The sequence below is a fragment of the Guyanagaster necrorhizus genome (genome assembly GCF_019112545.1).
Source record: "Guyanagaster necrorhizus MCA 3950 unplaced genomic scaffold BT62scaffold_26, whole genome shotgun sequence".
In the NCBI taxonomy this organism is placed as follows: domain Eukaryota; kingdom Fungi; phylum Basidiomycota; class Agaricomycetes; order Agaricales; family Physalacriaceae; genus Guyanagaster; species Guyanagaster necrorhizus.
The window spans coordinates 1-26,883 of record NW_025064905.1 but is presented as its reverse complement, the minus strand read 5'-3'; the positions used below and the strand labels follow the sequence as shown (position 1 = coordinate 26,883).

The window sequence follows — 26,883 nt, the reverse complement described above, 5'->3', positions numbered from 1 at the left end:
ACCATTCTACCTCGAGTCTACTTCTGACCTTGAGTCACACCGCTCGGATATATATAAGTGAACTCAGGTGATTCCTCGAAGTGCGAAGGAACACCCGTTTATCACGTGTATCTGTTCACGTGACGCTTGGGCTTAACAGGAACTACATCTGGCCAAAGATGCGTGAATATGTCTGACACTATGTTAAGTCCTGCACAGTTTGTGGATGCAACAAGGCACCCAGACACTGCCCCTATGGGTTACTGAAATCTCTGCCAGTTCCCAAACGGCCATGGGATTCCATTTCCATGGACTTCATTAAACAACTACCAGACTCCAATAGATTCACTGCCATTTTAGTAGTCATAGACTAAGCTAGCAAGCAAGCCATCTTTATTCCCACTTATGACACCATCAACTCTGTGGAGCTCATTCAACTTTTCCTTATCCATGTATTCTCCAAACATGGGGTACCCAATCACATCACATCCAACTGCGGCTCCAAATTCATCTCCTAATTTACTCGTGCCTTAGCCATGGCTCTTGACATGGAACTCCACCTTATCTCTGGTTATCATCCAGAGGCCAACAGCCAAACTGAATGAGCAAACCAAACTCTGGAACAATACATCTGCATCTACTGCTTCTACCAGCAGGATAACTGGAACACTCTCTTACCCATTGCTGAATTCGCCTACAATAATGCCCCTAATGTGTTCACCAGAATTTCCCCATTCTTTACTAACAAGAGTTACCACCCCAACATCACCATTCACTCTGAAAGGGATATCGCCTTCACTCGAGCCCAAGATTTCACAGTCAACCTTGATGAACTCCATCAATTACTGAAGGATGAAATTTCTAAAGCCCAGTCTCACTATAAGATCCAAGCAGACAAGCACCAAATTCTGGCACCTCTGTTCACAGTAGGGGACAAGGTCTACCTCAGCTCCAAACATATCAAAACCACCCGCCTGACCAGAAAATTCTCAGAGAAATACCTTGATCCTTTTGAAATCATAGCCCAACCTAATATCCACTCCTTTACCCTGAGGCTTCCACCAGACCTCTGGTCCATTCACCCCATCTTTCATGTGTCACAATTGGAACCTATAAAAGAAAACACCATTTCTAACTGAATCCAACCACCACTGCCTCCAGTCGAAGTTGACAGAGAAGAACATTTCGAAATAGCCCAAATCCTTGACTCTAAACTGGACTGCCAGTTCTGCTGCTCACTGCTGTACAAAATCCAGTGGCTAGGATACGAAGGTACCAACAAAGAATTTGCTTGGTTACTGGCCTCCGAGTTTTTCACTGATAAATTTATTGAAAAATTCCATCACTGATATCCAGACAAACCAGAACCCTTGTCCAAAGTTATTCAAACATCCTATTCCTAATACAATGCTACTCTGGACACCACCAACACTCCATCTTACCATTTCAATTCTAACCACTAATTACCACCATTCAATCACCCTTCCTACACTTTCAAAGTCAAAAAATTTTTTGCATTTACATTTTTGTCCACCACCAACATCTGATGCCCTTTTCTATATACATTTTGTACAAAATATTTTACAAAGAAGCGGAATCCGATGGGCCCACACCAGAATCTGAACTCTCCCCTTGCTCCTTCAACTCCTCTATATCCTCGTCCAGCCCCTTCAATATCACCTTCCGAAGATCCTCCACCTCCTGATCCCTCTCATCCTTGAAAATCAGTCAGGCCTTCTTCTAGGCCTTCACCTTGGACTCTGAAAACAGCTCCAAAGAAGACAACATATCATCGGAACTGTAGTCATCTTGAAGACCTGCCACAGTATCATGAACATCTGCCACCTCATCTGCCAACTCATCCATGCGATGCATCAACTTGTGTATCAATTGTAAAAGTTGGTGGAGACCAGCAGAGACCTCCACACTGCTGATCACCTCGCTCACAGTGATCCCCTTGTTGAACAAACAGGCAGTTTTCTTGATCTTGCAGCGAGAGCAAGTCCACCCTCAACTGGTGCCTTTGGTTACCAGGCATGCATAACACCAGGCACCATCTTGACGACAGCACACACAACTCTCTAAAAACAAAAAAAGCTAAGTTGAGCCATGAAAGAAAACTAAGACACTTACTTTCACCATCCAACAATTCCTTGCCCCCCACCAGTCCCACCACTTCCAACTTTGCCTGCTTTTTGGGGCTAACAACCACCTCTGTCCTACTGCTATCCACTATGCTCCTTGACCTGAACTTGCATTTACAGCCTTTCTCTACTGGACCTGCTGCCCTTCTCTTCCCCTCTCGCACTCTCTTCCTCCTCTCCAGAGTCCTCTTGGATTCTTCAGACTCATCATCCCCCTCAGTCCCCTTGTCCTGTTCATCATCGGATTCCAGAGGTATAGGGCGAGTCACCTTCTTGAAGCGAAGACCAGGGTCAGGACTAAACCATTCCACTAACACTCAATGCAGCCAAAAATCAATGGCCTCCATAGGAGTCATTTGCAACCCATCCTCTATAATCATTCTCTCTAGCTCTACCTCCTCAGCCTCAGCCCTTGCCACTGCCTCCATGGCCTCCCTCTCCTCAGCTTCCCTCTGAGCTGCCTCTTTCAATGCCTCCTCTGCCTCCTTAGCCCACCTCTCCATGGCCTGCCAAACCTCCTCCCTCTTCCTCTCTAACTTCTCCTTCTGCTCCTTTTTCCATGCCTTCCAGGCCACACAGTTCACCCAGACCCTTTTCTCCTGCTTCTGCTCCCCTTGCCATTCCAAATGGCTCTCTACAGCCTCTGCATATTCTTCCTCCACGGTTTACCATTCCAGACAAAATAATTCTTTGGCCTCTTCAGGGCCATCAGGGGTGGATCCCCTCACCAAAGGCTCAGGAGTGTATGAGCGATGATATAGGCGAAGATAGTGGTTTCAGATCAAGCTGAAAAAACTCCCATGGCCACCAACAATCTTCCATGTGGTCCCACTGGCCATCAGGATCTATGCTCTTGAGGGCAAGAACACTAAGAGGAGGATACTGTTATACACATGCTGCCAGCCTCTGTGTCACCTCAACCAACCGTGAATCCAATCACACTACCCACCAGACTCCAACTGCTTCCTATTACCTACTAATTTCATTTCACCAGTATCATTTCACATCTGTATTTCACATTGTAATATCTAGACTCTGAACTCGGTAACGAATACTGACACTGGAACCCAATGGAACCTGACTCAGAATTAGCTACCATTAGTATATAAAGCCATGTACATCATTATAGCTACTCAGTTCAAATATCAACTTGGATAAGCCATCTACACTTTGTACTCACCCCTCCCTATCTCACCCATCGGATTCTGCTCCGAAGGATACTCCTGCTCACTTCTCTGATGGAACTCTGGTCTGTCCATCCAGATCCTTGGGCTCCGACTCAAGGGTGATGTTGCTAATAGCTTCATCAATGCCCATGCACTCTGCTAGACTCCACATGTGCACTCAAGCCCACTCGATTGGCATGTTCCTAATAAAAACACTCCTAACACCATATATCATATCAGCCTTCCCCAATCAGAAATAGCCACTGCCTCTGCTGTCTAACTTGATTAATAATAAAGAACATTATAAAATTGATCAAATTCTAAATCACAAACTGCAAAAAGTCAAAGCAAAAGATAGTGAAATGATGACAATAACTGATTATCTGATCAGCTAGAAGGGCTACAGTCTTGAATCCAACCAATGGATCAACAAAAAGTGGATGGATACAGCTAATATTATATATAACTATAAATTAACCCTAAATTAAGCCATCAGGATAATGGTCTTAAGGAGAGGGTAATGTTATGATTTTTTTTATCTTTTTCTTTCTTTTCATGAGATTAACTGCTATTTATGCTTAGTCAAAGCACTTAGACCAGTGCTTAAGACTGTGAGATTAGCTTAGTCATCACAACAAGCCTAATTGGCCATTGTCTTTCAATGCAACAATGTTGCCTGATGATGCACAATGACACTATTGTAAATGGTAGTGACACTCAAGAACAATGAGCATAATTGCCAGTGCAGACATAATCAGTAGAAATATTTATAATAGTACTATGAACTTTATATAAGTAGGATTGCTCTTGCTGGAGTAACTCTAGCTTCAAGCTAAAGTTTATTCACATCATTCTACTCTCAAGCTAATCACTAAAGGCCTTGTTGCATCACAATCTATATTCATATCAGTGAACTCTGTTATTCCACTCAAAGTGCAAAGTGACATCAGTTTATCATATGTTTAAAATCATGTGCAGCTTGGGTCTAACAGGAAGCCAATAGTTTAAAGAAGTCATTGATGAGATCAGTGGTTATAATATTGATGGATGGCATTCAGTTTTCTTTGCTTGTGATAGGCATAAGGAAAGAAAAATGAAAGTCTTGAACTAATTATTAGACCCAAGTGATACATGATCAAAAACATATAGTAGACTAGTGCTGTATTATGTTCATACAGTCATGCTGAAATCCACTTTAGTGTGTTTAGAGATGTTATATCCCAAGGTCAATACTTAGTTGACTTGAGTAGAATGATAGAGTAAAGGATAGTTCAAGACTAAAGATACATAGTATTGTCTATGCTACTTATATATCATTTATCTCCTAGATAAATATAGTATCATTAATTGTGAGTGTCTGTACTATAATACTTGTTGTCCTAGGGTATTGTAGTTATCTACAAAAGAGAGATTGTCTTATTGTCAGAGCATCACTATATGTTGCAAGACAATGGTTGTCATGCTGACTAAGATTGTCTCATAGTCCTAAGCACTGGTTTAGGCACTCTAACTAAGCATGAATAGGAGTAAAAATAAAGAAAATAGTGAAAAATTATAATAGATGCATATTAGTCAATAAAGCATAATAAGTGGACTCAGGTGTGACTGTATAAATATGATACAGCACCTGTTTATCATGTGTTTTGATCACATGCAACTTAGATTTAACACAAATACTTCAAAGTCAATAAACAATCAGCTCAAGATAAAATGATCGAAGAATAAACTTTAGCTCAAAGCTGGAGATATACAGTGAGAGCTACACTACTTATATACTGTTTGTCCATAAGATAAATATATCTCTACTAATTGTGTGTTTCTAAGCTATAGTGCTTGTTGTCCTTAAGTGTCATGACTATCTACAAAAGAGTATTGTTTATCATTGAGAGACATCATTGTTGTCAGAGGATAATGGCAGTATCAGCCTATTATGGTGACTAAGCCTGTCTCATAGTCCTAAGTGCTAGTCTAAGCACTCTGACCAAGCATAAATAGGGGATAATCAAGAAAGAAAATAGAAAAATCATAACAACTTTCAAGCCTACACTACTTATCTCACTGCTAACATATACAAAGTTGTCTTCACAGCCTCATACTTTGAGGATAAGATGAAAGAGTGATAGACAATAAAACTGATAGACCTGTATTCTACAACCAGAGAGTATTATTATCTGCTATCTTGAGCCAACTTTAAAGAAGCTATACAGAATAAATTTACTGATCTCATAATACAGAACATCTATAAGAACAAGATGAAAAAGCTCTGCATAAGTGATAAGATAGTCAGCAAGCACTTCAGTGAGCTAAAATGACTTGTCAAGCTCACTGGACTCTGTGATGGCTTTTCTAAAATCAGACATCTCTTCAAGACTCTGAAGATTGAGATCTCTCCTTCTTACACCAAGATCATTTTTAACATTACTATTAACATGTTGAAAGAGTATAAGGAGTAGAAGAAGAGAATTTTGATTATGAACTGAGAATGACAGTGGCAGAAGGTGGTAAGCACCTTTCATCAGAACAGTGACAGGAAGCCAAGAGGCAGCAGCAAGGAGGCTAGATAGCAGACATCACCTAAGACAGGCATAAACTCTGCTTTTGATAAAAAGAAGACCATCTTCAGCATTGTCTACACTGGATTGAAGAAACTGATAGATATTGATAGGCTGAAGAAGAAGAGTAAGTGCTTCAACTATAGTGAGAAAGACCACACATCAAAGAACTGTCCAAAGAAGAAATGTACATGAGAAGAGATCAGAGTGCAGATTGCAGAACTGCAGAAGAAAGCAGATGCCATAAAAGAGAATGAGAAAGACATAAAGGTTGAAGAGGTAAAAGATAAAGCCAATAAGTGAGCAATTCCATTTGGTCAGCCAAAGAACTTAATGATGTGTCTCCAGATACTGCTGGTCAGACTTATGATAGCTCTGTAGGTACTATATATTTACATGTGCATTCAAATATACCTGCTTCTGTTATCCTAAACACACCAAAGAAATCACCCAAGAAAAAGACTCAAGCACCTGCAGGCTGAACAGAGAGAGAGACCTCCACTAAATAGTTTAAACCATTTGACACTGAATAGACCTGGCATGCTATCTGCAATACTGAGTCAAAGAAAAAAGAAAAGGCAATATTCAAGAATTGGGTATATAAAGTATGAGCAGAAAAGGTGATCAATGAGACGATAGAAGGAATACAGAAGACAAAAAGAAACCAAGTGCTGAAATGGCTAGATGAGCTTAGAAAACCCTGGAGGTATATTCAGTGACAAAAGATGACTGGCAAGAATCTTATCATCAAAGTTCAGATCAAGATGCTAACCAATCAAACCATGCATACAGTGTCTGCTCTGATCAACAATGAGTGCACCAGAAGTTCAATCAACCATGCTTTTATCATTAAGCACCATCTCTTCACTAGAGCTACTGTGGCCTCCATTTCAGCATATAATACCAACTGAACTTGAAACCAGACTGGATCAATCATAGAATTCATTGAACTGTGAATGATGATTAGAAACCACACCAAACACATCAACCTAGCAGTTATTGATTTAGGATCAAAGGAGATTTTTCTTGGCTATGACTGGTTAATCCAGCACAACCTGCTCATTAACTGAAAAACAGGCCAAATCACTTTTATATGATGCTACTGCTGAAAGACATCTTTTGTGCTGCCAGACAAAGACAAAGAAGACAGATGGAATAAAGAAATAGAGGAGAGAGAAACCATTCTCACTGTTGATATGAAGCAGGCCATTCATGTCTGAACTATACATCATGCAAATGATCTGGCAGTAAAAGCCAATAAGAGAAAAGAAGCCAAAACCTTTGAAGAGATAGTGCCAGAATAGGCATGGGACTTTTGAGATCTTTTCAACAAGGAAAAATTTGATGAGCTTTCAGACTCTAAGCTCTGGAATCATGTGATCAAGTTGATTCTCAATGCCAATGCCAACCTTGACTGTAAGATATACTCTCTTGAGCATCAAGAATAACAGGAACTTGATAAGTTTCTAGACAAAAACTTATCCAGCAGACACATTCAACTCTTCAAATCACTGATGGCTTCTTCATTCTTCTTTGTGAAGAAAAAGAATGGCAAGTTGTGACCAGTTCAAGATTACTGAAAGCTTAATGAGATGATGATCAAGAACTGTTATCTCTTGCTGCTGATCTCAAAACTGATAGACAAACTATGTGGTGCTTGGCATTATACCAAGTTTGACATATGCTAGAGATAAAATAATCTATGGATAAAAGAGAGAGATGAGTGGAGGGCTGTCTTTCAGACTAACAGAGAGCTCTTTGAGCTGATGGTAATGTTTTTTAGGCTCATCAACTCACCTATGACCTTCCAGTGGATGATAAACAATATCTTTAAGAATCTTATTGTCACTAAGAAGGTCACCATCTATCTTAATGACATGCTGATCATATCCAGAGACAAAGAGGAGCATTGCCACCTTGTTTAACAGGTCCTTGCATTGATGAGAAAGCACAAGCTGTTCTTCAAGGCAGAAAAGTGTAAATTTGAGATGTTGGAGATGAAGTATCTAGGAGTCATCATCAGCAAAGGAAGTATTTGCATGGATCTGATCAAGATCCAAGGCATAATAAAGTGGCTAACTCTGGCTAAGAAGAAGGAACTTCAATCATTTCTAGGGTTCACAAACTTCTACCAGCAGTTCATCAAAGACTACAGCTATATCATCTGACTTATGATACAACTGACAGAAAATACCTTAGACTTAGAGAATAGTGCAAGAAGATGCCTTCCAGCAGTTGAAGAAGCAGCTAGCAGAGGATGTGATACTAGCCATCCTGACAAGGGAGAGAAAGTTCTGGATGAAGGCCAATTCAAGCAACAGAGTGATCAGAGTCATGCTCTCATAGGAGCAAGAGAGTAAATGGCAGTCAGTCACATTCCTCTTCAAGACCCTCATGATCATAGAGAGAAACTATAAGATCTATGACAATAAACTCCTTGTGATCATGCTTGCCTTGGTCAAGTGAAGGCATTATCTGATAGGCATGACTCAGAAGTTCAAGATTTGAATCAACCATCAAAACCTCCAGTACTTCTGACTCTCACAGAAGTTGAACCAGTGACAGGCCTGCTGAGTTACAGAGCTAATGAAATATGACTTTCTTCTCTAATATAAGACAGAGACTACAAATAAAAAGGCAGACCTGCTTAGTAGATATGCAGACCACAATCAGAGAAAGAACAACAATAGGAAAATGATAGTGCTCAAAGCAGAGCACTTTAGAGTGATAATTATGCTGATAGAGGAGGAAGCACATGAGCATATCAAAAGTGCTATCTGATGAACCAAACTATGAGACCAGAAGATAGCCTCTTCTATTAACTATGACCAAAGAATGATAAAAGAAGGAGATCTGATCTTCTATAATAGTCAGATCTACATACTCTGAGACTATGCATTACAAGAGAAGATTATTATCCAGTCACATGATCATATCACTGTAGGACATTCAGAGATTGCAAAGACTGCAGAGTTAGTATTATAAGAATACTGATGGCTGAAGCTGAAAACAGATGTAAAGAAGTATGTCAAAGCTTGTGAAATCTGCCAATGCACCAAATCAAGCACTCAAGTGAAGGCAGTCCCCCTCTATCTGAATAAGGTACCAAGTATACTATGAATGCATATCTTTATAGATATAGTCACTGGACTGCCTAAGTGCTAAGATTATAATACCATCATCATTATAATTAATTACTTCTCGAAGGCAATTATTCTGATTATATGCTTGACAGAATTGTTATCAGAAGAGTGAGCAAAGATCTTATGAGATGAGGTGTATACCAAATATAGTATGCTGCAGATAGTAATTTCAGACTGAGGACTGCAGTTTGTCTCTAAGTGTTACAATTTTTCATGATTCTTAACCTTTATTCTCATTTTGACCCTTATTTATGCTTAGTCAGAGCACTTAAAGATGAGCACTTAGGATCATGGAAAAGGCTTAGTCATCATAATAGACCAAGTCTGTCATTGTCCTCCAATGTGATGACAATGCTTGACAATAGACAATACTCTTTTATAGACAGTAATGATGCTCAAAGACAAAGAGTATCATAGCATAGAAACATATAATTAGTAGAGATATATTTAACTTAGACTTGAATAGTATATAAGTAGAATAGCTCTCACTGTAGTATCTTCAGCTTTGAGCTAAAGTTTATTTCTTACTATTCTATCTTAAGCCTTTTGTAATAGCCTTGAAATACAATGCCACATAAGCATACACTAGTGAACTTAGATGTGACTGTACAAATATGATACAGTGCCTATTTATCATGTGTTTTGGTTATATGTCACTTGAGCTTAACACTAAGTTCATAATAGACTTGTATCACTTGCTGCAGATCAAAAGCAATGTCTCAACTACTTATCATCTGCAGACAGATAGGCAGACAGAATGAGTCAATCAGAAGATCAAGAAGTATCTCTATATATTCATTAATTATTGACAGGATGATTGGGCAGACTGGCTTCTGCTTGCAGTCTTCCAGCACAATAACTGAATTTATTCAGCAACTAGCAAAACCTCATTCTTCATCAATTACAGGCATCACTCTTACATCACTAGCTCAACTTGCTAATATACTACAACTTCTGCCTTAATCTCATTCATGAATCAGATGTTTAAGATCCATGATAAAATAAAATCCACTCTTAAAAAGGCTGTCACTGCAATAAAACATCAGTATGACAAGTTCTGCCACCCCACTGTCCAGTAAAATGTTAATGATTATGTCTGACTAGACACAACCAACTTTCTCATTATGAAGAAGGTCAATGCCTCAGCTTACCAGCTTAGATTACCAGTCATATGAAAGATCCACTCAATGTTTAACAAATCTCTTCTCTCTCCATATATACCATCCATCTTTCTTAATCAGAAAGTTTCCTCTCCTCCTAAATCTGACCTAATCAAAGATGAAGAACATTATAAGATCAAGCAAATCCTCAACTATCACATCTGAAAAACCTATGATCATCAGAGTCATAGCCTCAATTCTGTTATTGAATATCTCATCAAATGGAAGGGATATAGTCCAGAGTCCAATCAGTGGATCAGTGAATGAAATATAAATGCTGATGTAGCTATTTATAACTATAAACTCTCTCTTAACTGGACCATTAAGATGATAGTCTTAACAAAAGAGTGATATTATGATTTTTTCTGCTTATCTTATATTTTCTTCACTTATTTTATTTTTTCTTATCTTATCAGAGTGCCTATCTGATTTAAAGTGCTTATTTATTATAAAACAATTATTTAACTATAATAGGCAGCTTTTACTATTATTCTTTGATATGCAATAGATGCCTTGTCAATAGACACTACCTTATTGTCTTGCTCTCAACAATCAGACAACTATGACACTATAGTGTAGAAATGCTTAACAAATAGAAAACTATATTTATATTTCATAAAAACATATATAAGTAGAATAGCTCTCACTGTAGTACTCCAGCTTCAAGCTAAAGTTTATTCATATCATTCTCCTTCTCTTGAGCCTAATCTGTAAATAGCTTTGGTGCACTCAGTCAGACTACACAATTAGTGGACTTTAGCATGACTGTATGAACTTGATACAGCACTAGTTTATCATGTGTTTTGATCACATACCAAGTGGATCTAATATAGCTATTGATGATATACAATTAAGTTCTTTGGCTGATCAAGCAGAATTATTCACTTGTCAGCCTTATCTTTTATCTTCTCTATCTTCATGTCTTTGCTATTTTCTTCAGCAGCATCAGTCTCTTTCTGCAACTCTGTGATCTGTGCCCATATTTTTTCATGAGTCTATTTCTTCTTCAGGCAGTTCTTCAACAGATGGTCTTTCTTTCTGCAATTGAAGCACTTCTCTTTCTTCTTTAGTTGGTCAATATCCATAGGCTTTTCTTGCTCTGTATATGTGATGCTAATCAAAGTTTTTTTCTTGCCAGTGGTGCTGGATATTACTCTCTTTGACTGTCTGGGCATACTCTTGCTCATCAACCTCTGATATCTCTTCTTATCATAGTTCTGATGCATGGCACCAGTTATCTTCTGTTGTTATTGTTTTCAGTTTATTATCATGATATGCTCCTTCCAGATATTATATCTTTTAGGCATGTTGATACTAATGTCTGAAATAGTCTTAGTCTATAACAGTGGGACTCTAATCTTTAACACTTCCACTATGTGATCTGTTTTGGTTATATCATGATGAAGATTGGCCAGTCAAGCTAGTCATTCCAGCTTGTAAAAGTATTCATTGGTCATTTTGTCACCTATTTGTAGTTTGTATATCTTGACTGTATATATATCCTGGACAGCTGAATCTGTGAACTTCTCTCAGATGGTCTCTTTGAAGTTCTTCCAGGATGACAATCAATAATGCTTTCTAATAGCAGAATATAAGTTGGTAAGAGTTATCATCTACTATTCTTTTACTTTGTCTTCAAAATAGAAGGTAGCAAGTGACTCAATACATGTTGGCAGTTAAGTAGACTGCATAGACTTCAAAGTATATTTTGTAGTCTACTAGAAATCTGTTGATGTTATTGGAGGCTCTCTTGAAGGATCATGGTTTTCTTATGAGTTCTGGCTTACATTGGATTAGAGAGGCATTAATAGCAAGGGCAGCTATTAGGTTAAGGTATTTGTCAAAGAGGGAGTATTGCTAGAAGACTAGTGGTTCTGACAAGGAATGCAAAAAGTGATCATCAGCAATAGGACTGCCTGCTCCTGTTTCTCTTTTCCTTTTGATTTTCCCATTGATAATTTTGAAGTTACTGGCCTTAAGATCATTCTAGTCTTTCTCATTTCTGTCAGTGGAAACAGAGTTCTTCTCTCTGCTGAGTCTCACAGTGGGGTCAGAAGGATCATTCTGTCCAGCAAAGAGATGGCTTTCTTGTGCATTCAGCCATGAATATCATTGGCATAAAGTAGGTGATAGAGTCAGACAGTTTGGGAATATGGTTCATGCTACTGACCAGACTAAAAGTATCATATACACAGCTTGTTTTAGTGGTATAGGTAGCATGTGTGGCATTGGTTGGATGTTGAATCAGATTTGATCTGGTAGTAGGTTGGCCTTTATGTTGATGGAGTATCAGTCATTAAATATGTAAATCACTTGTTCAGTCATATAATACTGTAAAATGTCCACCTTCTCTTTGGTTCCTGCTATTAAATATTCTTTCTCTAATAGAGTCACCCTCCAGGCAATATCCATGGGAATTGCACATACTCACTCATGATATATCTCTCTGAACTCTTCTTTAAATATTCACTGAATATCTTCTCAGATATGCTCTTCATCCTATGTCCTGTCCATCTCTTTCTTGAGAGTTCTAGACAATACAGATGGAGAGAAAGCTGCTGTTGGAGCTCTTATCATCACTAGAGAGTCCTCTTAGAGAGATAGGAGGGCCAGATCATCAGATGGAGAGTCTGGCTGCTTTTTTAGCATCTGCTGCTTCCTCCATGTCAAAGAAATGCCTTCTGAGAATATGGAGAAACTCTATGCTTTAGAGTAAAATAAAGTTTCCATTGCTAAGAATTGTGTTGATATTGATAGGATAGGCTTAGCAGAACCTGGCAGGCTCAGGAGGTCTGAGAGAAGAAATGCTGGAGGAGCCTTTCCCTGAGAAGAGAGTATTGGGAGAGTTAGAGCATAAGAGTTCAGAGGTTCCAGTGGGAGTCCCATAGTTAAAATAGATGGTAGCAGCAGTGGCCCATCAGTTGGTGTCAATAAAGTCCTGAGTGCAGTCTTCAGGGCTGGGCTCAGAAGAGGCAGTGGTAGGGCTGAGAGTCAGAGTGATCCAGAAGTCTGAAGGGAGGTCTCTTGTGAGAGTTCTGATATTGTGATACTTATTATATCATGGCTGGTAGTTTCTGAGGATTTTTGACTCATTTAATATTTTTGAAGTAGTTTCTTGAAAGTCATCTCTGAGGACATCTTCAGATATGAGGTTTGTGGAGATTTTAGGATTTCTGAGAGAATCTGTTGAGACTTCATAGAGGAGAAGAACAGGAGAGTCATTCTGTCAAGAGTGAATATAAGCAAGATTGTGTAAATAGGTGTAGTAGCAGATAATCCAGATACCAATAAACTGGTTTCTGCAGCAGAGGAGGATTAGGATAAACAGCATGAGTAAGATGCTAATAATAGCATTTAAGAGCTTAAAGAAGTCAGTGGTGAGATTGGAGCTTGTTTGCATTCAGTTTCCTTCACAAGATGATTGCATAAGAAAAGAGAAGGTTGAAGCTTTAAGCTAATTGTTAAACCTGTTTGTTATGTAGACTAAACATGTGATAAACTAGTGCTGTATCATATTCATACAGTCATGCTAGAGTCTACTGGAATATGTTTGATGGATGAGATCAAAGCATTTACAAGTAGACTCAAGAGGTGGAGTAGTATGAATAAACTTTAGCTCAAAGCTGGTCTACTACAGTGAGAGCTACACTATCTATATATGTTTTTGAGAGTGATAAATATAGCTCTACTTATTGTGTCCTCCTGTGACATGATACTATAGAGTATGGTTGTCATGCATGAAACAATAGTTTTTGTCTGTTGATGAGGCATCTAGCATATGCTATAGTATAATAGCATGAATTGTCTAGTATAGTCATAGTAACTGGCCCATGATCACTAAGCACCTAAGATCAGATAGATGCTCTGATAAGACAAGATAAGATAAGGAAATAAAAGGAAAATCATAACAACAATCTCTGTTTTATCCAGTTCTTCAAAAATATGCTCTAGAATAGTCTAGTGACCCTTATACTTCTTTGCTGTTTAAGCAGCCTCATTTCCACTTAATTTCTTCTGATAAGCATTCATGAATCAGATTGAATGGACTGAAAACCTACCAGAAGATAAGCTACCAACTGCTTGAGAAAGAAAATGACACACTGGCACATTGTGGAAATATCAACTATTTTCAATGTCTTGCACATATTCTTCTTCAAATCAGCTTTCTTTGATGATGGTGGATACATTCTATATTTCTGTTTCACATAACCTTAGCACTGCTCAATAAAATTAAGTTTACAGTGGAACTTAGGCAGAAACAACAGGTCAAATCCCTAAGCCTTAACCTCCACTTTAAGCTTTGACTCTATATTTTCTTTATTTTTATTTGATCTCTTTTATTTTAAGGAAACTCCAGAGTATTGTACTAGGTTATGCAGCTTCCTAGGAATAGGAGGCATGCCCAAACAATGTGTTCCAGCTGAATACAACATGTGAATATGTTGCATTGTGGTTGTATCTTAATTTGTCTGCTGCCATCAAATCACAAATTTGCTATCTAATCTTGCTGAGCTTCAAAATCAGGAAATCAAAGCCTGAGCATTTATGCAAAATAACATTATCTACAATCCCTCAGAGCCAGATTTGGCATTTACTTCCATATGCAGGAGTAGATAAGTTTCTTTGTGAAAATGTCACAATTTATAACATATTTGTCATGTGATGTTCTTGGTTCCGCTTGAGGCATACCTTAATATTTGGGAAAGTTTCAATATTATTTCAATAATTATAAATAATAAAATAATATTTAAAATAATCTTCTGATATTTTAAGCTGAAAGCTGGAAAAAATAAATAGTTATAGAATTCAATATTCTGAGGTATAATATTCAATTTTTCAGGCAGTAAGATATAGCAAAATTGTTCATAAAAGTCAATTAATGGAAGCTGGATGGAGGGCTGGTGGAAGATCTCACCAGCAGTTTTCGATGTACTTTTCTTGGACCCATTGACTATGTAAAATGCATAGCATGTTAGGATTTTGTCAAAACTTTGATTCAATTGTCGTCAGACAGATATTCATTGCCTTTTTTGTCCATACTTTCATCGCGACAAAACAAGAACAAAGTATTGTCCGCTTTCTCGGAAGTCATCATCTGTGCTTTTGGGTCACCCTTACTGCTTGCCAAAATCATCTGTTTTCGATGTAATATTCGGAATAAATATAACACCATTTTACTTATATGTGCCTTTCAGTGATCCACGTCATCATCCATGTCCTTCAACGCGCCAGCCTTGGCAGCATATTTTGAAAGGCAGCGGCTCTTGCTAGCCCAAGAACGCTCAGCGGAACTACAAAGAAATTCGCTCCTTCGATCCAATTGCGGACCGAAACTTTTGGAGCAGAAAGGTCTAGCTCTTGCCGGCTTGGGGGTTGTGACCGTAAATATCGGCCTCGGCGGTAAAACGTAGAGATCACTCATCCTGGAACATTGCGGTCGACTGACAGAGGTGAAAGCACAGTTTAGTCGAATTGGAACGTCCAGCTGCGTACCATACAAGCCCGACCTTTCCTCCACATACTTTCAGGTGATCATTCCGATGCTTGCAAGTTTGGATCGGTTCTGACCAGTAGCGAAGACCAGGAGATCTCACACAAATAGAGGAAAACATTACAGCCAACTCAGCTCAGAAAAAGCCTAAGAAATCTGTCGCTTCCTCTGAGCCTCAAAGCTCCCCAGTTGAAGGCGTCGTATATAAGGTCAAGACTTGGTTCACTTACCTATCATGGGCATCCTCTTATACGTGGATTAGATCTCAGACACGCGAATAATTATCGCTGTTGACCCATCCGATTCTTCAGACGATCTCGATCTGCCTGACCGCTGTCGCGTTTTGAAAATTGCGAATAGTGTAACTTATGATAGGTACTGCATGCCGATCTGTGATATTACTTCAATCTTACGTCTCTTTCAGGATGGATAAAGCCGTAGACCAACTCGAAAAGACAGTCACCGAATCCAAGGTTTGCCTCAGTCTTAGATACGGCAATCGCTGTTTTGCTTATTACCGGGATAGTCCGATGACAAGAATGTGCCGCGGTTGACGCCTCTTGTCCAAGTTTTAATGGGCTTGGCTGCAATCTCCAAAAGGATTCCGCTGGAAGATATACAATTTTTCGATAAGAGCCTCAATTCAAGTCAAAAAGAAGCCGTCAAATTTTGTTTGGAATCCCCAGAGGTAGCATGCATTCATGGCCCTCCAGGTCCCTTTTCTCAATATTGATATTGCCTTTATTCTAACCCGTCCAAGGCACTGGGAAGACGCATACCCTAATAGAAATAATCCGACAACTCGTGTCTGTGTCGTCGACGTCCGAGAAACCTCGCAGACTACTGGTCTGCGGTGCCTCTAACCTATCGGTGGATAACATTCTGGAAAGACTCCTGGCTCTTCCCGCTGAAGACAAGGGGAAAAGACTCAAAGTTACCCGCATCGGCCACCCTGCGCGCGTTATGGCCCAAGACTCCGTCTTGGATGCTACATTGGATGTGAAGGCGGCCAGGACGGATCAGGTTTGGCGTTTCCGTCATTCTATAGTTTCAAATTTACCATTCACAAGGCATCATTAGCAAAGGATGTGAAAATGGAACTGGAAGCAACGCTCGGAATTCTTTCAGGCAAAGGAAAGAGTGCCAAGGGAAAACGTCCTAAAGGTGCCGAACGGAGAAGGCTATGGGAAGAAGTGAAGGCTTTGCGTAAAGAGTAAGTGATGTCCTCAAATCTTCGAATGTCACCTGCTAATATCTACAAGGTATCGTCAGCGTGAAGGGGGCGTGGTCGAAGCTGTCTTAGGCGACTCACAGGTAGGCAGGCCCTTGTGTTAGTTCCACTTCTGTTCACGCTCTTTGAGATCGTTCTCGCAACATGCCATTCATCTGGTGGTAGACAATTACGAAATCATATTTTTGATGTGGTAATCATTGACGAGGCAACGCAAGCATTAGAAGCTGTGAGTGCATTTTACATCTTCTACACTGGAGCGTATTAACGGTGTGGCCTTCTCAGGTGTGCTGGATCCCCATATTCAAGGCGAAAAAGCTGATCTTAGCCGGCGATCCAATGCAGCTACCGCCAACGGTGCTATCGATCAACAAGGACTTTAAAACAAGAACCAACAAGAAGGCGCAGCCGCCTTCTAAGGAGAAACCAGCAGACTCAAAAAGCAAGGGTGGTCAGAATTCTAAGCCTGAGACAGTAGCAGAATCGGATTCGGAAAGGACTGATAGTGACTCGGAAGAAGAGCCGATGCAAGCTCCAGTGGCTGTATCTAATGCATCAAAACCCCCAAGCCTGAAACCTCCACGGACATTAGAGACCACGTTATTCGATCGTTTAGAGAAAATGTATGGACCGAGCATTAAAAGAATGCTTCAGGTGCAATATCGGTACGTCTTCTACCTCAACCAGACTGATTGACATGCAACCTGACTGTTTGTGCAGCATGCACTCCCAGATCTGCGAATTTCCGTCCAAAACACTTTATGAATCCAAACTAGAGTCACACGACTCTGTCGCGTCGCACTTGTTGAGCGATGTCGTTCAAGCCGAAGGAGATGAAGAGACGATGAAAGAGGTGCTTGAGACACCCGTTGTCTTCTTCGACACGGCTGGATGTGAGTACTTTGAGAGGCTCGAGGGAGACGGAGACGAGGGATCTCGGTGTAATGAGAATGAGGCCACAGTCGTAAAGCAATGGATCGATAAGTTGGTATGCTCCTTTTCCAACTAATCCCTTTCTATTGCCTAACTCTTGACATAGACGAGTATGGGTGTCCTCGCTTCCCAGATAGCAGTCATCACACCGTAAGTTCTCCTTTCCTTACACTGATACGAATTTAAAGTTGAGCAGATACCAAGCGCAAGTCACTTTGCTCACGTCTCTGCTGAGACCTCAATACGGAAGCGTTCTGGAGATAGGTACTGTCGATGGCATGCAGGGTAGGGAAAAAGACGCTGTGATTATAAGTTTGGTAAGGAGTAACGACAAGGTTTGTCAACTACGCGTTCCCTGTCCACGGCTACTGACGTCTCATGCACAGCGTGAGGTAGGATTCTTAAAGGAGAAGCGGCGTCTCAATGGTGAGTTGCTCTAACGGCGTTTTGGTTCAACTTCTTGACATGTTTGTAGTCGCGATGACGAGAGCAAAACGGCACCTTGTACGTTGTTCATTCTCTTGGGTGCCTTTGTCAATGATTACCCATGTCTCAGTGCGTCGTTGGTGACTCCTCGACTGTCCGACATGGTGGTCGATACCTCAAAAACTGGCTCGCTTGGCTTGACGCCAATGCAGACGTTAGGTATGCTGGTCTCGAATAATGCCATGTACCAAAACTATTATACAATAATTCTACAATGTCACGTTATCCATGCGTCCTGGTAGGTCGTATACACTATCATCACGCCTCGTCTAAATTTGAGGTAAAGTATAATGATATATCGTGAAGGTCATATGTTTGGCTGTCCAGTTGACCCTCTCTTTCGTTCCATAAATTCAACTTGAGCATACCACGCTCCTCCAATCAGCGTCAGAACTATACCTATGCCATTTGCCGTACTTATGGTCAAATCAAACATCAAGACAGCTGATAAAACTGTCAAGACCTGCTTGACATTGGCTAGTTGAAAATCAGCTTTAGTTCGGGGCTTCTGTAAAGAACTAACCTGCAACAGTCATACCAAGTGCACCCACTTTTCGGTTAGCAGTAAAACTAACGATATTTAAACCAAGCGCGATGCAGCCGTTAAGCGCAAGGGCGCAAGCTTCGGAAAATGACATTTCTTTTGAGGCATAGTGACGGACATTTGCAAGTTCTCCAGTAAAATGTGCCAAGAGTACACACTGAATGAAAGCTAAAGGTGAAAGAACGTGTAGCAGTGCGAGGGAATGTAGTTGAGGTCGCCGGATAGAATGGATGATAGATAAAGGAATTTGGGATGGTGATGGATGTCGCGATCTCGGGGCCTGGAGAACGTTGGTAAATATAGTCTTGAGAGAGGCCAAGACAGTGCCAAGGAGTGTTAGAATAAATCCCCACAAGGTGCAATAATAGTCTCCGTATGTCCTGCAGTACGAAAGTGTCAATGACAACGGTCGATGGAGACCGGCAATTTACTCACGCAAAACCGACGCCTATGACCACTGGTATGAGAGATACTCGCTTGGCATAGCTGCTCTGCTTCCCATAGAGTAAGGCGGAGAAAAGGATGGTGAATATGGGTGTCGCGGCGCGAATGACCTGATGAAACTACAGGAACGGATCGAGAATGAGGCAATTGAACGTACAGAGCAAATAATCTTACAGGAATGGTGACAAGCTGCAGGGACAAGTTACTGACAACAATATTGACGGAATAAAGTACAGAGAAAGCGACGATAACGATGGTCTCCTGAGGATCCAATTTGATGGGAGAGAAGGATCCGTTATGAAGGAGTAATGCACCTCCTATCGTTCCAAAGAGTGCATGAATGGCAGTGAGGGTATAAGGGAACGGAAAGCGCAAAAGTACACCCTTGTTGTACAGCGTCAAGCCGAGATTAAAACAGAAATACAAGGCCAGCCAGAAGGCCTGGGTCGACAGATACAATGGTCTGTCGCTGGAAGAAGATACTGAAGCGCGAGGTGGTGGCAGCTCAGTAAAAAAGCCTGAAAGGTCAACCATGCTAGACGGCTGGGAAAATGGCTCGGGATGATACATACGGGTCGACAGGCGCAGATGGCGCTGCTGCGTCCGTCGAATGTTCATGCCCGCCAAGCGAGGCTTGGGTTTCTCATTCTCCTTCTGGTCCCGCTCATGGCTCCGCCGACCCTGCGACTGGTAATGAGCAGCGATGAACTTAGTCTGTGAATGAGATGCGTTCGAGGAAAACAAGTTGTCGACATTGTTATGCAAGTGGAGCGATGACCTATGCATCTCCTTAAGAGAGCGTCAGAAATCATACGAAGGTCGCCGAGAACGAAAAGGCAAGTCGTCGTCGTCGTCACGAAGGAGGAGGATGCGCGCCCCACACGTGGGAGCTTTGATATCTTCGGTCCGATTATCCTGTGTACCTGTTCATAGTGGTCCTTGAAGGCTTCGGACCTGCGGCCGTGCGGTACGAAGTGTATCTTTAAGTTGGCGATTCCGTATCCGGCTTTAGAATCTCTCAACTGGAATTATGGTTGCGGTCAAAGTTCATGCCCTGTAGTTATCAATCGAATGGTTGACGTTGCCGACTCAAATGATTTCATGGTCCTAGTATCAGTAGATTTCCACAAAATTACTACTATGTAAAAGGTAGAGATTTGTTCTTGAGTCAAGATTGGAAGTTGGATGGCGTATATGCTGTCGTACATTCCTTCTAGTTTGACTATCACTAGGTGTTGTTGAAGAATACTCCGAATATGGACTCTGAAAGATTCTCAACAATATATATTTTTGCTGGGAAGTAGTAGTAGCGGACATGAGATCAAACAATAGACTTGATCGCAAAGAGCTATTCATCAGCATCAGTATGAAGAATGGTTGAGTTCAAGCTAAGACGCCTTGATTGGAGAAGCCCCACCCAGCAGATGATGACCTAGTACGTCGTACTGAAATACATATGATACATGTGCATTCAGCTCAGTGACTCCACCGATAACAATCGGAATTAAAGACAGCCTGGCACTGATATGTTGAGCACTACAAATATTTCCCAGATAGTCATTCCAGTCACATATAAGTCATCGGTTTTGGAGTAACACGACAGTGGTACAGGGGGCGGGGGGAAATTGCACAATGAAGCAGATGAATAGTTCATTATCGAGCGAGGCAAGACAGGATCTACCTCAAGCATTGCACTTCTAAAGTCGCAGAGGCGTAACGAACCATCCGAATACATCAGGAGGTATAGAGGTCACAATGCAATATTCCTCTTGCATGCAAACGGTCAACGAGGTCAAATAGCTGCGATATAATTTCAAGCCTTCTCTCCGTAGAAAGCTCGGCGCGGATACGGGGAGTCTTGAACATCTCGGAGGCAGGCGCACCACAAGACTCGTACAGTGTTATAAAGCCAGCTAGTTCGGCATTAGAGTACAAGCGGCCAACAACTGGGACAGAGCAGTCTCCTGCGAGCAGCATCAGCCTGAGCACCTGCTCCATCGCTTCTCCAGGCTCATGGAAAAGCTTGAGTACGACGAATCCGCCCCCACTGGAGTGTATAACGTCGTACGGTCGCAGGTCTGCGATATCGCGATCCATGGGCCAGATTCCGACTTTGTGGTTGAGTTCATGCCGCCTCTAGATTGGCGAAGATTAGTTATTGCTGCTGTTATATAACAGACACAATTTGCGAGAGTTGCCTCAAATTCGCCCTCCGTGACGATGATGTAAGCTCCTCAAAATGGAAACCATCTTGCGACCCCCTCCCGAATCTCGCCGTTTCCTCCAAAATATTATTTATTTCAAGTACATAGAGCGATAATTTACAGATAAATAAATTTTATTTTGACCTAGCCACTTATAATTAAATCAATTCTCCACGAAGGGAAATTTCAGGTGGCATGCTGAAAATGACACAAATACAGATTTCATTGCTTATTGAGACAGAGACAGAGTCAGGGCATTAAATCTACAGTAAAATTATCTAAAATCATTTAAATGAAGGGGCTGGCATCTGATACTGGATAGAAATTGGAGGGTAACCAGTGGAATAGTAGTACTGTGAAGATTGAAGGATAGAAGATGATGATGAGGTAGAACCCAGGTTAAACATGGACTGGAATTGAAGTGGAGGCAATGGGGTCATAATGATGCCTAGAAGAAGGCACAAAGGTTGATGAAATTGGTGGAGGAATGCTCCACTGAAATCCATATTTCTCAGGAATGTGAGACTTAGATATGTCAGGCTCAAGTTCTGGGGGCTGATCTGTGCCTAGAGCTTTTCCATTGGCATGAACATGTGATAGGTTGATAGTGGCAGCATCTGGCTGTTGGTTGAGGGCTTCATTGATGGAGAAAATGGGTGTCTCAGTGCTGGCAAGTGATGGAACTGGAGTCTGGGAATAGGAAGGCAATGAAGAGACAGCCATGAGAGAAGGGGTATCATGTTGATTGAGGGATGGTGCATGATCAGGCACCCAAGGTGATGGTGATGACTTAGAGAGCTGAAGCATTGAAATACTTCATTGCAGTTGGAAGCAGCTGACATTGTTGAAGGGTATAGAAGACATGGTGACAGGAAATGCAGAGGAGGGGGAGATATTCAAATTAATTGAATAAATGAAAACTTGGTGTGTTATTCAAGTATTATTCACACAAAACTAATAAATGCCCCGACACGGCGTCGGTTTGCGCTTAGTCACGTTATCGCATTACTAGTTTGGAATTCACGTGGTGGCTATGCAGAGGGCGAATTTTCAAAAACTAAGGGGTTCCTGAGAGTGTCAATAATCGTTAATGCATTAATCTTTTGAATTTAATGAAGATGTACCTGAGGATAATAGCCGCCTTATTATCCAGGTGGGGGACCTGCAAATAAATCAGAAAACCATACGAGAATGTTTATGGTACGATTGGCCTTGGGGTGGATAGTAGGACATGTGTGCGAGGGTGATGCAACGACAAGCGTCTCGGCCTTGGCGATAGCTAACCTTTATACACCAAGAATTACATGGCCGGTCTTCTGGTTCGACTTGGCATTATTGCCTTGGTCTGTGCCGCAGTAACGTATTGGAACCACATGAAGCCACACAACGACGAACAGAGTACAGCATGGAGTTCTTCGTGGATGTGAGCCAACTTGAAGTTTGAAGCTTCTGAAGGTCGAGAACTCCCTTACTAAGGACCATCGATAAACAGACCATCAAAATGAGCAGATATTGCCGTGTCTTGTCACGTCCTGTTAAGCAACACACTAGGTTTGCTTTTGTGACTCCCGCGGTAGATTGATAATATTCCAAACGACAGAACTTCCAACTCTACAACGAGAGCCTAGGAGAAGGGATGAGAAGGGATGGGATTGATTGACAAATCGATGGAGATATTTACAGTGAACTGCAAACGAATGATTCACCGATGTTCAAGGCAGACTTTTCTTCTCAAGCCCCTAAATTTCTCCAATGAACGACCTGTCCTGCCCTCTTCCCTCCGCCAACTGCATTTCCAGATCAACGCTGACTTTCGTTATCTCATCCTCAAACCACTGCGGACTCTGGCTACGATCCAAATAACTCTTCTCCACCAACATGGCCAACATACTCTTCAACCAGGCCCTACATGACATGCCGGCCTAGCGGTTCTCTAGTAGTGAGGTGAATCCTAAGCGATTCGGGCCTGTAAAGACTTGCATCGCCATCTTTTCTTGGTCAAGCATCGTCTTCATGCCTTTGACTTTCATGAAGGCAAAGATCACCGACAGCTTTTTAGTGTAATTCGTGACTGTTACGCCCTCAAATCTGTCGGAACGAGGAGGTAGTTCTGTCCACTCGTACGTGGTAGCCTTGCCGTTTTCGTCTGTCTTGTAAAAGGCCCAGTGGAATCTGGCGAGATGATTTATGAGCTGATTGGTGGCAATGTAGAGACTGTTAGGCTCCAAAGGTACGATGGGGTTACTGGACGACATTTTATGCCTACCCCGATGAGTCAGGTCACAGTAATTCGGAGGAAGGAGACGGCATACTAGCTGAGTTTAAATTACGTTCGCCATCCGAGGACCGTACGTGCTTTTCCCCAAGGATCATTCCATATCTCTGTTCGCTGGATTGCGCCAACATCGAGCAGAATATCTTCCACCTTTTCGGCCTGCTCGTGTCCCACTTCGAGTGCCACAACAGCGTCGGTTTTGAGAAAGCCTGGGCGCGAGACCATGCCGGCGATGGCATGATAGAATTCAAGACCTGAGGGACCACCAAAAAGCGCCCTTGGATCCTCGTATCGCAAGACGGAAGGAGGAAGGTCAAGGTATTCTTTCCAGGGTATGTAAGGTGGATTAGCGCTGAGGACGTCGAATGGTGGCTCCACGCTCTTGGGAAATGCGGGATCCAGAACATTTCCTTGCTGAGCTTTGAAACTATTTCGCAAACCGTCAGTCCCAGACGGTATGTCGTGTCTTGCAGCGTTCTCCGTCGCTAACTCTACTGCGTCAGTAGAGACATCAACGCCGTAGGCACGCACGCTCCCTTGAGGCCAGAGGTGGCATAACAGCAGCGGTATGCATCCGCTTCCCGTACACAAATCCAGGATAGATATAGGGTGTTTTGGAGACGGCGTGATGGTCTTGGACAATCGAATGGTCCAGTCCTCGGTTTCCGGGCGCGGAATGAGCACCGGAGGCCGTACAATCAAGTTGAGGGCACCAAACGGCTGGGAACCTGTAAAATTCCTTCGTATAGATAGAAATACGATGATTTCATGCGCATATACGCACCCAGAATGTACTGGAGAGGCTCATCCTTCAGCCGTCTATCGACAAGTTCAGAAAGCGATTGCTTTGACGTTTCTGCGAATGCTGACATCCATTTGAGCTCCAGTGCAGCTTGAGAATGGCCTAGATAGGCAGCCAACCGTTGAAGGAGCATGCTCATCGCCGCGTGCGTCTGGAGCCAAGTTCGCTCGGAACATGCCGCAGTACTTTTCTTCTTCCTCTGACGTTTCAACATGGATTCAGTATCATGGTAGTCACCATTCTACACAGCCGGTCAACTATCATTTTTCGCTCTCATAAAAGCACAGGAGTGACCTGTCAGCTTAGAAGCTAGGGCTAGTGAAGAAAAAGGAGAAGGGTGGAAGGGCATTGCGTACGGTTGCGGTTTTTCTCCAAGACAACACTAACCGGGTGACAGACGGTAGCTGGTCTCCCTAAAAAAATATCTCCGTGCCTCGTTTTCCATTCGATTTCAACTATGCAAACACACTCGGCAGTCATCCCGAGATTCTTGATAGGCCTAAGAATCTCAGTGACCTTTACCCAACCGCTCTTCATTCGATCCCGGAGGAATCGCGCCTTGCCTTCTGGTCTACTGCAAACGGCTTCCCTTTTGGGCCTCCACTGAGTCCAGGATGTCACTTCGAGATCGTGAAAATGCATAATATTTCATTTTGTGAAGTTTATGTCAATATCAATTGTCCCTACTGAAACGATTCTTTTCCTTCCTTTATTTTCGCTGACGAGATGATGTCCTATAGCTGCCTATGATTATTGAGATCGTAATGCAGATCGTACACCATGCATGGAGTATCCGGAGAGAGCTCTACATTACCCTCTCAGCAGTGCTAATTCGATTTCACCAGAGTTGATGATAATACTGGCAATATGTTCTTACTTAATGCAAATAGTCCCTCACAGCGGGTCTCTCCAGGAATATGTTGGGAATATCAGCCTTACGCGCTCATATGAACTCGCCGAAGCTCTTAGCCAACCCACCCAAGACGGACGTGGAGCTAATGCCATCTTCAAGAATGCCATATGTGATGAAGTCGACGGCACGAACGTAGGTCATCTCGAATCGTTCAATACGATACTCGGGCTTGTAGTCCTCACCAAGGAGATATTAGAACGTGTCAACTGTCAAGAATGACTGTAGCCACGACCATTCGTCGTCATTGCGTACCCACAGCCCGACATTAACATTCCCACCCTGTATCAGTGTCACTCGGACTCAAAAGGGTTGTTCCCCAAGCTCACCTTGTCTCCAGAACGTTCCAAAACGATCTTGCCTATCCTTGATGTCAGTTGAGACGGTCAGCAAGCGACATACCGTATGCACCGAGGTGGGTCTTTGTAGTAGGACCGAAGGTGCTCAAATCCGTGACCATCTTGGGATCATATGAATCCTGACCATCGAAGGGTTCTGTGGAAACTACGGACCCCACGGGTATCACCATGTCCTCCACGTGCACCTTAACGTTGATCTTACTCTGTGGCACAAGAGCCAGGAAGTATGAAACAAAGGGCTTAGGAACAAAGGTTCAGAGATCCATATTCCTGCACAGTGGCGTTCAACGACTTGCCAGACAAAATACGCACGACTCTTACAGATGGAATCCTCCATACCCTGTCATGACTAGACCCCAAAAATGCTTGGTAAAGTCTATCATGGCTTCTTTCGTAGGCACTTGGAGGAACTGTCTTATGTGCACTGTCGCTTCTCACTGCGACTTCGGGTCGTCCGAGCAAGTGCCATATGCTTCGAGAGAAAACTTCAAGTAGCGGGATTCATCTATGCCGCCCACTAGTTGGGTGCGCAGAAGGTCTAGCTTCTCTCTGATATCTAGTCCTACGGCAAGGAAATACAATTCAGCTTGGTACCCGCCCATTGTGCACACGGCCAATTTTGTTGTCGGCGGAGGGGGTGAGCCTTTTATACCAAACAGACTGATGCGATTCTCTCCTACCCTTCTGTTACCTCGGCCACCTTGATAGGGTCCATTTGTTGCAGGCAGGTTACTTTTACGCAGTGGATAATAGGCCAGACTGAGTACGACGGTCAATTGCTTAAAGGCAGAGGTACGTATGACTACTACTTACCTGAGTATGACGGTCAATTGCTTAAAGGCAATTGACCGTTGACTCAGGACAAAACTGTCTGTGCTTATATAAGGTTGACATCAGGTACTTGTGTCGTCCCGCAACACTCCCCCTCGACACAATACTTCTCAGAGTTCAAGACCCAACAGCCTGATCATGTGAGTCATCTTCTCCTTCCCTAAGGCCTTTGTGAAGATGTCAGCAGGCATGTCTTCTGTGCGAAGATGTTCAATATGTATGTGCCCCC

At 42.1% G+C, this 26,883-nt stretch overlaps 6 protein-coding genes across 6 annotated transcripts; 1 reads left to right on the top strand and 5 right to left on the bottom strand.

Moving 5' to 3' along the window:
• Positions 1–15,224: 15,224 nt before the first annotated feature.
• On the top strand, positions 15,225–18,545 carry BT62DRAFT_954178 (P-loop containing nucleoside triphosphate hydrolase protein). The gene is made up of 18 exons (XM_043188296.1): positions 15,225–15,289; positions 15,340–15,551; positions 15,607–15,672; positions 15,724–15,844; positions 15,898–16,010; positions 16,060–16,108; positions 16,162–16,348; positions 16,396–16,658; positions 16,706–16,848; positions 16,898–16,949; positions 16,997–17,095; positions 17,152–17,531; positions 17,587–17,854; positions 17,906–17,949; positions 17,996–18,134; positions 18,186–18,225; positions 18,275–18,303; positions 18,356–18,545. Exons 2-18 carry the CDS (start codon positions 15,358–15,360, stop codon positions 18,461–18,463), a joined length of 2,295 nt encoding a protein of 764 aa, XP_043036297.1. The 5' UTR covers positions 15,225–15,289; positions 15,340–15,357; the 3' UTR covers positions 18,464–18,545.
• A 47-nt stretch (positions 18,546–18,592) lies between these two features.
• On the bottom strand, positions 18,593–19,807 carry BT62DRAFT_982300 (TPT-domain-containing protein; the record flags this gene model as incomplete). Its single annotated transcript, XM_043189672.1, has 4 exons — positions 18,593–18,762; positions 18,809–19,209; positions 19,265–19,392; positions 19,448–19,807. The coding sequence occupies 4 exons, from the start codon at positions 19,805–19,807 to the stop codon at positions 18,593–18,595; spliced, it is 1,059 nt and encodes a 352-aa protein (XP_043036296.1).
• An 842-nt stretch (positions 19,808–20,649) lies between these two features.
• On the bottom strand, positions 20,650–21,428 carry BT62DRAFT_935526 (uncharacterized protein). The gene has a single exon (XM_043186965.1). It carries the CDS (start codon positions 21,269–21,271, stop codon positions 21,008–21,010), a length of 264 nt encoding a protein of 87 aa, XP_043036295.1. The 5' UTR covers positions 21,272–21,428; the 3' UTR covers positions 20,650–21,007.
• Positions 21,429–23,112: 1,684 nt separating this feature from the next.
• Positions 23,113–24,182, bottom strand: BT62DRAFT_935525 (uncharacterized protein). Its single transcript, XM_043186964.1, has 2 exons — positions 23,790–24,182; positions 23,113–23,739 (listed from the first exon to the last, which is right to left on the bottom strand). The coding sequence occupies exon 2, from the start codon at positions 23,730–23,732 to the stop codon at positions 23,400–23,402; it is 333 nt and encodes a 110-aa protein (XP_043036294.1). The 5' UTR covers positions 23,733–23,739; positions 23,790–24,182; the 3' UTR covers positions 23,113–23,399.
• BT62DRAFT_904777 (S-adenosyl-L-methionine-dependent methyltransferase) lies at positions 23,804–24,693 on the bottom strand (the record flags this gene model as incomplete). The annotated part of the gene is made up of 2 exons (XM_043183579.1): positions 23,804–24,480; positions 24,537–24,693. 2 exons carry the CDS (start codon positions 24,691–24,693, stop codon positions 23,804–23,806), a joined length of 834 nt encoding a protein of 277 aa, XP_043036293.1.
• An 804-nt stretch (positions 24,694–25,497) lies between these two features.
• Positions 25,498–26,425, bottom strand: BT62DRAFT_1078903 (uncharacterized protein; the record flags this gene model as incomplete). The annotated part of the gene is made up of 6 exons (XM_043179432.1): positions 25,498–25,644; positions 25,720–25,746; positions 25,794–25,825; positions 25,867–26,026; positions 26,100–26,199; positions 26,262–26,425. 6 exons carry the CDS (start codon positions 26,423–26,425, stop codon positions 25,498–25,500), a joined length of 630 nt encoding a protein of 209 aa, XP_043036292.1.
• Between the last annotated feature and the right edge of the window lie 458 nt (positions 26,426–26,883).